Raw genomic sequence first — 11,451 nt, 5'->3', positions numbered from 1 at the left:
GGGACACACCAAATTACAAGGGATTCTGAGAAACATGGACCGTAGTGTAGCAGTCAAAACTTGGAGGATTGGAACTTATTAGTAAAATAGCCCCTTACATTATTCAGCCTCTCTGAGGTAGGTACACATGTGAACCTTGTTTGTTTCCCTAGAGAGTAAACTTATTCCCTCCCCAGGGGAAACAACCCAAAGTGCCATCCAGATTCTGAATCCACCAAAATGTTGGGGATGTCTGGGTAACTATTAGTGAAAGGAATAAATAAAGACTAGCTACTGAAGTTGCTGTCTATGCTTCAGATATTTATTTGGCAACCTCTCCCCACATATAAACAGGTGTGTTGGGCAAGGTGGGGGGTGCACAGCAATGTGTAACCAAAACTTTAAGCGCACCAATATGGGTCCACAGGAGTACCACTGTTTGTCTAAACAATTGCCTCCTGTAGACAAAGATAAATTTACAAGGGAGTACAAACAAGAAAAAAAGATACAAAAATGATGGAAATGCTGGGAAAGAGGGAAGTATTTGTTCATTCATATAATGATTTAAGATAAAACATTTTTATCTGGTTAACATTTCATGTGATTAAAGGATTGTAAATAAAGGAAAATTTAATGAATAACTTCATATTTTTTAAATTATAAAATGTATTCAAATGATACTAAATGTAGGGTTTTTTTTGTTTTTTTAAATGTAGTTTAATAATGAAAAGGTTTGAAAAATCTGAAGACTGTAACTCAAAAATATTTGTCATACTTAGACAAAATGAAAACATTTTAATAGGTTACACTATATTCAGTTTGCCTTAACCTAACTAGGTAGTATCATTTGTTACATATATTTTAATTTCAAAGCATCAAATTTTTAGTCATAAATTTTGAGACTCAAGATTAAAATAAAAATTTGCAAAAAAAGCAACATACTTAAATAGCTTAAACGTCAGCTTTCCACACATAACTGAAAGATTGAAATTTTGCTTCTTTTATTATTCCAGCAAACATTACACTAGAGGAAATGATTGGGAAAATACAATAGTCATTAAAAACACAGACTGATTATTCATTCTGTTACATTCAGAAGTATGCAAACAATTTAGTTATTGCAAAGCTGTAATTCCTTTTCTAACAAAGCATTTTATAAAACTGTAATGTTACCATTAATTCCATTTTCATACAAAATACTTATATACATAATACAATATAAAAGTAAACTGTATAGTGCCTTCCACAAAAGGATATATTAAGGCGCTTTACAAATATACCAATTTGTTGACCCAAATTATTTTTGCTTTAGATTAAAAGAAACAGACAATGTTTCATTTTAAATACCAAAGGGATGTTTATTAAAGAAAAATTTCTAAAGTACCTTAGGTAACAGCAGCAGCAATATCTAAAAATCCTCCCACTGTATTTTCTAATTTCCAACATATTATTAAGTCAGAACAAAACATTTCCACTCACAGTTTTGCACTTTGCAACAGCAGAAGGTAATAACTTTTTTAAAAAGTCAATCTCAAAGTGACTTTTTAGTCATACGTTCTAGTTTCTATTACAAATAAGGTAGAAAACATATAACAAATAGGGCCTGCCTTAGGATACCACTGGACAATACATAACAGTTATCTACAATTACATAATTATAGAACATATTTTATAAATACTATTGATATGCATAAAAGCGTAAGTGTAAGACAGCCAGTTTTTTTAATGAGAAAATCATTTTAAAAGGAAAACATGTAGAACCCATGTTTTCACTCCATTTTAATTGAAGGCATTCAGATATCTTTATGCTGTTGTTGTCTTTTGGTCAGGAAGTACCAGGATTTACAATGGAAGACTGGACATAGGGAATTACAATAGCTACTAAGTAATCCAAACTATTTTACTGCAGATACCAAGAGTTTGTATAGTTATTCAAAGACAAAGACAAAAAGTGTTGGAGGAAATTTTGAAAGAATACAAAATTTATAGTGTCAAATTTGAAGAACAGCAGCAGTACAGATTGTTGGGAGAGGAAAAAAGAGGGAGGATACAGCACCTTAGTTTTCCTACAATGTAAATATAACAAAGTTGGCTTTCTACTGTATTGCACCATAGTCCAGAAGTAAAACTATTAAATGAAAATTTAAGCAAATCCAACTGAAAAATTTAAAGAACAAAAGGGTATCTTATAAATGTGAGTACCAAGCTAAAAATTCTTGAACTGGTTTGTTTTGCATAAGATTTAATAGGACTAATCAAATGTTTCATGAAGACTGCCATCTTATTATACTATTTTCTTAAACTTCTCTGATTTGAAATCCTTCAGAAATATTATTGTATCATTCCTGTAATAAGCCAAACATTTCAGTGCCCTCAAAATGGTATGCTTAAAACATCTTAGTTTTGTACCATCAAGAGAAAAACATGCATGGAGTCATCTTATCATATGCTACCAAGGTTTCCCATCACAAATTATCAGTTTTATACAAGATGAACTGATTAGAGTATTGATCAGCAAATTAAAGCAAAGTTTAATACATCAACTTTCTTACAAAACACAGGTCCTTAACCTAGTCAGTGACAGGTTTCATTATGTCCAGAAATTCGTGAAATTGCATGAAATATTTTACATGTGTGTTGATGTGCCCTTTTGGGGGGGGACCTAGAGCCCACATCCCTTATCAGATTCTCAAAAGAATTAGTGACTCTAAAGGCCCACATTACATGGTAGTAGTTTTCAGGCTGAGTGGTAAGAGGGCCACCTACAAAAGGTATGAAATATGAACTAATAAATGTTTTTCAACTGGAACACCTGTGCCTTTAATTTTACTACATGTTTTCCACTAGCTTTTACATGAAACAAGCTAAAAGTTCTTAAGTCACTAAAATTAGTCCTGCTATCCACAAACATTTTTTATTAAAAAAAACTGCATATCAATGAAGGTTAAAAGTAAATAACATACAAACTAGTTACTAAGGTCAGAATAGAGCTCAGTTCTCCTTCCTAAAAGATAATCTATATGTATTTCAGTATAAAATTAGTTATCCTTAGAATTTAGGCATTATATAAATAGGCATGTTGAAAAACATAATTAACCTTAAATAAGTTAGCTAAGACCACTATGTAACTTTTCCTAATTACTAATGGTCATCTCAATTATTAGTTATTTTTTCACCTGTTAATCAGCCCTTAGGTACAACACTATATTACCAAACAGCTATCTTTTCCTTTGATGCTAACAATCTGTTTATGCAGCACTGTTATGAAAGAGGTTCTATAGCACTGATGATATAATCAAAGTAGTCGCTATATAGGAAAACTACTGGGTTTTTTTTGAGGTGCTGGAAATTGAACCTAGGGCCTGGTGCATGCTAGGCAAGTGCTCTACTCTAAGCAATATCCTCTCAGCCTCTCCGCTGGGGGGGGTGCTTTTTCTTTTTAGTGAGTGTTCACAAATAACTCTAAAAAAATTTATTTAAACTGAAAATAATTTCTTGGCTTAGAATGGTACAAAAACATTTCAATTTCAAAGTAAAACTATAAAAGACCTCAGCTTTTAGTATTCAGAATTTTTGATTTACGGCAACTTTGTTCCCTTTTAAAACTGGAAGCAGCATTAATACCAAAATGGAAAGAAAACTAGTAGTGCTTTGGCTTCTTTTAAAGCCAGTATTTATTAAAAAAAAAAAAGCTAGAAGAAAAAAAGCTAAAAGACTAAGCATTCCACAGAGGGGAGAAAAGATATCTGCATTATTTTTCCTTCTCATGAACGTATTGTTTCCACCCTGTATTTCTTAGTTCCAGGATATAACTTATACAAATTGTTATTAACCCAGGAACACTGCAAATGATGGCTTAATTTCTCTAGCTTATTTTGTACCAAACAAAACTGGGGAGGAGGGGAGAAGAGCTCTGTAAATAGGGGTATGTTTCATATTTGGTTAAAGCAAGATAAAAACTAAAAATGTCTTTCAAAAACTCTTGAGTTTTAAAATTATTCAGCATATATACAAATAGATAACAGGCTTCTCCTTTTAAAACAAAGCACTAATTTTTTATTTTAAGTACTTTAAGTACCAAGAACTGACTGTAATGTTCAGTTCATAACTTATGTATAACAATTTTTTCTAAATTACTGATTTAAAAAGGTTGGAATAAATTAAAATTTTAAAAGGATTTCCTATAATTTAGGAAAATAAAATATTGTACACAGAGCACACATACATAGCTCTGCCACAGTTGCATAATTTTACTTTCAGCATTTCAAAAAGCCCAGTATTTTAGGCCTTATTGCAGATTCTCACTATGATTATTTTCTAGTGTGTTAAACATACACTAGATCACGATTTTTGATCTCTGAGCCTTTATGTTGATCATCTTCATCTGAATGTTGCTCTGAGCCTTGTGAATTAATGTGTTCATATTCGATAGGTTTTGGATAATTATATGGGTAGCCATTGTCATCAAAGAACCGCCGAAAGGTAAATTCATAGAAAGCATGTTCAGGGTGCTTTCCATTTTTATACCATCCATTGAGAGTGTCATTTACATTTTCTTCCTCGTTATCATCACTCCATAACTTGTCAGGATCAACAGGGTCAAAATTGGATGTGTCTGTTGGGTGTGTGATTTTAGGAATATATGACGCAGACTGCTGTCTCAGATCACTGGAGAAATCAACTGTTTTAAAAAATGGATGAACTTTTATTTCATCAGCACCATTCTTGCCTAAGCGATCTTCTGGTCCTCGGCAGAGTTTAATAATCAGATCAGAGGCTTCAGGACTCAGTTTAGCTTGTGGTGGAATGTGAAGAGATGTTTGCCAGTTGATAACCTTTAAAGAAGATTCATAAAAATTAGGAAGAAAACTTGGGAAAAATTCATAAAAATTTTTGAAAAACAAATTTCTTCCGCTGGGTGTGGTGGTGCACACCTGTAATCCCAGCACTTGGGAGGCTGAGGTAGTAAGATCATTGCAAGTTCGAGACCAGCCTGGGCTACATAGAGAGTTCCAGGTCAGTCTCAACTACATAGTGAGACTCTGTCTTAAAACACCAAAAAAAAAATAATAATAATAATAATTTTTTTTCTTCCAACTTTTATGAAAAAAAGTATAATTGGACTATTTGCTTTTAAATAAACTGCAATTATTTTACCATCTCTGCATTTAAGAATGAATCACTTGAGAAAATAACCTTTTCTCCTATCCCTTCCTCTCCAGGGAACTTAAACTCACAACACAAGACCCACAAATTTTTATATCCCCTCCTAAGCCCTACTTCATGCTAGCTCCCCTGCATCATATATTTACTTCTGTCATATTTCTAGTACTCTGTGGTACCTATTTATGTCTATATCCTTCTATTTTTACTTTTTGAAGTGAAAATTCTGTAACAGGAACTTTTTTTTTTGGTTTTTTGAGACAGGGTCTCACTATGTGGTTGAGACGGACCTGGAACTCACTATGTAGCCCAGGCTGATGTTAAACTCACAGTGATCCTCCTGCCTCAGCTTCCCAAGTGCTGAGATTACAGGCATGTGCCACCACGCCTGGCAGGAACTTTATTTTTTTGAGACAGGATATTATTAGGTTGCCCAGCCTGGTCTTGAACTTGCTATTTCCTTCTGCCTCAGCCTCCCTAATGCTGGGATTACAGGCATGTACCACCACATTCAACAGGAAACTATGTTTTAATTGTTTTTGTATTTCCTAATACTTTCCCAACATATAACAAATATTCAGTACATCTTTGTTCTGGTTTGGTAGAAGGTTTTAGGTAATCCCTGATAAATGGCAAAATATACAGTTATTTTACCTAGATATCTCTGATTGATAGAAAATCAATAAATATCATATACTCACATAGCAGCCAAACATTACTATGGAGGAAAAAAAATATATACCCCTTCTTATATTATCTTTTTATTTTAAAGTCTTATCTTAGGCCAGAAAAGAGATAGCCCAACTATCAGAATATTTTAAAAGTTATTTTTTTGTTTGTTTGTTTTTGAGACAGGGTCTCACTGTGTAGTTGACACTGACCTGGAACTCACTATGTAGCCCTGGCTGGTCTCGAACTCACAGCAATCCTGCTGCCTCAGCCTCCTGGAGTGCTAGGATTACAGGCATGTGCAACCAAGCCTGGCTAAAAATTATTCTTGAAAAATAATTATGGCATAGTAATATTTATGTGTAGTTTTATCAATTACTTTACAAAGGAAAAGATATAAACATGCAATCAGCTGGATAAGCTTCTATTTTGTGGTACTAGGGGTTAAACCCAGGGCTTCATACATGTTAAGCAAGCACTCTACAACTGAGTTATATCCCTAGACCTTTTTAAATATTATTTTGAGACAGGGTCTTGCTAAGTTTCCCAGGCTGGCTTGAACTTAGAATCCACCTTCCTCAGTCTTCTAAGAAGCTGAATCTTACATTTTTATTATAAGAAATTTTTAGTTTAAGGTAAAACAAAAGACTAAGCATATCCAGAGAAATATTGTTAATTCAAAGATTAACTAACAGAAATTACATAAACTAAAGCACAGAGAAGAAAAATAATAGAAAAATAAAGCATTAAAAATGTAAAAGACAGGGCTGGCGATTTAGCTCAGTGGTTCTGCCACCTGCTGCACAAGCACAAGGACCCGAGTTCGATCCCCAGTACCAAAATAAAACCAAAAAAAAAACCACCAAATAACAAATGTGAAAGACAATATCGAATTAATTACATAAATACACACACACACACATCAATATATATTTAGAATCTGAGAAGGACAGAAGGAAGCAAAAGAAATCTTTGAATGGAAAAAAAAACTGAAAGCTTTCACTCTAAAATCAGGAACAAGACAAGGATTTCCACTATCACCATTCTTGTTCAATATAGTTCTGGAGGGCTGGGGATTTAGCTCAGTGGTTCTGTCACCTGCCTCACAAGTGCAAGGTCCTGAGTTTGATCCTTGGTACAAAAAAAAAAAAAAAAAAAAAAAAAGAGTGTGTGTGTATATATGTATTTGTATGTATGTGTGTGCGCGCGCACACACACACACACACACACACACACATTTATTTATTTATTTATTTCTGGAAACAATAGCCAGAGCAATTAGACAAGAGAAAGAAATAAAAGGAATAAGGATAGGAAAGGAAGAAGTTAAATTATCATTATCTGCAGGTGACACGATAATCTACATAGAAGACCCCAAAAACTCCACCACAAGAATTCTAGCCTTAATAACCAAATTAAGTAGCACAGCTGGATACAAAGTGAACACTCAAAAATCAATAGCCTTCCTGTACACAAATAAAAGACTCACTGAGAGAGAAACTGGTGAAACAACCCTTCACAATAGCATCCCCAAAATATGAAAAACCTAGGTATCAATCTAGTGAAGAAAGTAAAAGACCTCTACAATGAAAACCACAGTACTTGAAAAAGGTAGATTGAAGAAGATATAAAAAAATGGAAAGATATCCCTTGTTCTTGGATAGGAAGAATGAATATAGTGAAAATGGCCATGCTTCCAAAATTGTTATACAGATTTAAAGCAATCCCAATCAAAATTCCAACAGCATATCTCACAGAATTAGAGAAAAACAATCCTAAAATTCACTGGGAGCCAGAGGAATGGCCACTAGAATGGCAAAGGCAATTCTGAGTCACAAAGGCAAAGAAGGAGGTCTCCCAATCCCTAACTTTAAATTATACAGCAAAGCTACAGTGACAAAAACAGTATGGTTCTGGCAAAAGAACAGACCTGACGATCAATGGAACAGGCTAGAGGATGCAGAAACAACTCCAGACATACTCATCCACTTTATCTTTGACAAAGGAGCCAAACACCTTTACTGGAAAAAAGATAGCCTCTTTAATAAATGGTGCTGGAAAAATTGGCTTTCCACATGCCTAAGGCTGAAACTAGACCCATATCTTTCATCACCCACAACCTAAAATCGAAATGGACCAAAGATCTAAATATTAAAACAGAAACATTAAATCTGTGGAAGAGAGAATAGGTAGAATGTTTGAGGATATAGGAGTAGGCAAAGACTTCATGAACAAAACACAGACTGCATGGGAAATACTACAAAGAATTGACAATGGAGACCTCATCTTAGTAAAAAGCTTTTGCACAGCAAGAGAAACAACCAACAGAATGAAGAGACAACCCACAGTATGGGAAAAAAATTTATCAGCTATTCAGATAAAGGACTATTATTTAGACTATATAAAGAACTTAAAAAAAAAGTCATAACCCCAAATTTAAAGACCCAATGCAAAAAATGCACATCTGAAATAAAAAGACACTTCTCAGATGAATTAGAAACAGCAAATAAATATATAAAAAAATATTCAACATCACTGGCCATTTGTGAAATGCAAATTAAAACATCTCACTCCAGAAAGAATAGCTATTATCAGGAAATCAATAATAAATACTGGTGCACTCTGGGGAAAATGGAACCCTTCTCCACTGTTGGTGCGAGTGTAGAATGGTGCAACCACTGTGGAAATCAGTGCAGAGATTTCTCAAAAAACTGTAACTAGAGGTTCCATTTGACCCAGCTACACCACTTCTTGGTCTTCACAAAAGAATTAAAAGCATCATACCATACACACACACACACGCACGCACGTATGTCCATGTTTATAGCAGTAGTTTATAATAGCTAAATCTTGGAAACAGCCCAAATGCCCATGAGCAGATGAGTGGATAAGGAAGATGTGTTTTTTTAATACACTGGAGTACTACTCAGCCATGAAGAAGATTGAGCTTCAGACATTTCTAGCTAAATGGATGCACCTTGAGACCATACTCTTAAGTGGAATAAATGGGACACACATGTTTAAATAATGCATTGTTTCCTCTGGTGTGAGAAACAAAGTGAAAATAAGGACTAAAATATATAATGAATGTTGGGAAATGGGAAGAAAGTGTTCGAATGGGAAGGGCAACAAGGGTGGAGGAAGGGAGAAAGGAAGGAAGGGACAAGAAAAAAGTGAAAATAGAAGGAAAAAATTGCAAAGCTTTTTTGTACATAGGGAGGGAGGAAGGGGGCTTGAGGGGGGATATGGGATAAATTTTATTTTAAAAAATATTTGAAGACAGGACAGATTATTTCCTAAAATTGATGAAAGTCACCAATCTATAATTCAAGAAACTTAGTGAACCCTGATCAAGACAAATATAAAGAAAACTATACACAAGCACATCATGGTCAAACTGCAAAAATATCAAAGTTAAAGGGGAGGAAAAAAAGCAAAACCAAACCGAAACAAAACAATGCCCTTCAAGCAGTCAGAAAGAAGTTCCAGTTCTTAAATAAGATACAGTAGGTACAATTTTGTCTTGTTTTTCCCATTGAATGCTGCTATAAAACCTACATAGAATGCATAGAGCAGATACTTAAGTAATCTAAAAGATAAAAAGTTTTGTGTCCCATAGTCTAGACTCAAGGTTGCTCCAAACTTAGAAGGGACATAGCTTGGATAGAGTAAGCCTCAGAAGAACCCCTTCTAGTTCAGGTTCAAGAAGTTCCATGAAAACAACTTCCTGGCAGGAATACAGATGGCAATAGTGCCTGTAGGCACCTACAATTGTGAGAGGGAACTCTCTTCCCAGTTGGAAATAAAACCACCTAGTGGTGATGGCAAACCTTTAAAAGACAAGCGCCCACACTGCAACCCAAAACCCATTTATTTATCACAAAGTGCCAACTGCGATTAAATTTGAATACTGAGGTTTTAGTTTAGAAAAAATAACTCATACATTAACATCTTTTGCCTTAAAAGAAAAACAACATGCATGCCATAGGTTTGCCACCACTGCCATTATATCACATGGTCTGAAGAAGATGGTTTAAATCTCTGTTGTTTTTTCTTACTATCTTCTTGCTACCTTGTTCTAGATGCTGGTATAGTTGAGACATTTAAGGAAGAGTGGAGGTAAATATATAGACTGGAAATTCAACTTCATAAAGTTGTTTAGGAATTCCTGGGTTTACCCTTCAAACTCTATGTGGCTCTGATTTTAAAGAACACACTGAAGACTGAGAAGATTTGCCTAGCAATGAAATAAAATGAACACTAAAAACAATGGAATTGTGGCCTGAATCCAGCCAGATATAATGCTTGCAAAAACAACTTTATCATTTTCCATCAGTTTTAAATAAGATGCAGAATCTTATAACAGAGTATTCAAAACACTCAGACTATAATCCAAAATTACTCAGGACACAAAGAACCAGGAAAATTTCAACTCACAAAAGGAAGTTGAGATGACACAGATTTCAGAATTATCCAACAAAAACTTCAATGTAGCCATTATAAAAGTGCTCCAAATAAAGGTAAACACTGTAGAAATAAAATAAAAGAAAGCTTCAGCAAAATGATTGAAAATATAAATAATTAAAACTAATGGTGGGCATGACAGAATGTAAAAGAAAAAAGTCAGTAACTATGATAGATTGATAGAAATTATACAGCCTGAACAACAGAAAGAACAAGGATTTAAAATAGGAACCTAGAAAAGAGTTAAAGAGGGCTGGGGATTTGGCTCAGTGGTTCCACCGCCTGCCTTGCAAGCAAAAGGGCCCGAGTTCGATCCCTGGTACCCAAAAGAAAGAAAGAAAAGGGCTAAAGGTGTAGGGAAAATGGGAAGGGTAGGGGAAAGGTAATAAGGGAAAAAAATGAGAAAATGAAAAAATGGAAATAAAGTGTTTGTAAATGGGGAGGGGAGGAGGGGGTGAAGGGAGGGCAGGGACAAGGGGAAAAAATGAGAACTAAGACCACCTGTCATGTAAAGGCACAAGATCCCAATAATGAATGTAACTGTATTGTATACCTAAAATGTACAAAGAAACTCAATAAAAGAAAAAATATATATAAAAAAATAAAAAATAGAGAAAATAGATCATTTGGCCATCGCTCAAGCACCGGGAAGAAGCCTGGGCCCCAATCCACCACGGGAAGGAGAGCCACGCCTGCTCCTGACCCAGCCGCCATCGCTCAAGGCCGGGAGGCAGCCTGGGCCCTGATCTACCACGGGAAGGAGAGCCACACCTGCTCCCAACCCAGCAGCCATCGCTGAAGCACCAGGAAGGTAGCCACGTGGGTGCCCCTGAACCCCCATAAGCCCCCCCCTCAGTCCTCCTGACTGTGCCAGTCTTTGGACCCACTCTGCAGAGGCAGAGGTGGTTATCAAGGGTATTTTTCTGAGTTCCCAACTTTGAACATCTTTAAAGAAAGGGCGTGGGAAGCCTGTAATAGAACGTTGCGGAGTTCAACCATTCAGAAGGATGGGGAACTCAATCTGGGCCTTGCAGCCTGAGGTCAGTCAGCGTCATGGGGTTCAGCCATCAGCTAAGTGAGACCAGGGCTCTTGCATCCTCGCTCTGTCTGAGCCATTAAATGGTAAATACACTATATTGAAATTTTGTTCACTGCAGACATGTTCTGGACTGCTTC

General features: G+C 35.3%; 1 protein-coding gene across 2 annotated transcripts in view; it reads right to left on the bottom strand.

The window, feature by feature from the left end:
• Positions 1-3,460: 3,460 nt before the first annotated feature.
• Lats1 (large tumor suppressor kinase 1) overlaps positions 3,461-11,451 on the bottom strand; it is a 46,348-nt gene continuing 38,357 nt past the window's right edge. The window contains exon 8 of one of the 2 annotated variants that reach the window (XM_010607731.3): positions 3,461-4,814. In XM_010607731.3, coding sequence (XP_010606033.1) covers positions 4,305-4,814 — 510 coding nt within the window. In that variant the 3' untranslated portion in view covers positions 3,461-4,304. The remainder of the gene's footprint in view (positions 4,815-11,451) is intronic. The other variant, XM_010607732.3, reaches the window with a different exon arrangement.

The sequence above is a fragment of the Fukomys damarensis genome, unplaced genomic scaffold (assembly GCF_012274545.1).
Source record: "Fukomys damarensis isolate Sample0158 unplaced genomic scaffold, DMR_v1.0_HiC HiC_scaffold_14, whole genome shotgun sequence".
Classification (NCBI taxonomy): Eukaryota; Metazoa; Chordata; class Mammalia; order Rodentia; family Bathyergidae; genus Fukomys; species Fukomys damarensis.
This window is presented reverse-complemented; position numbering and strand designations above follow the sequence as displayed.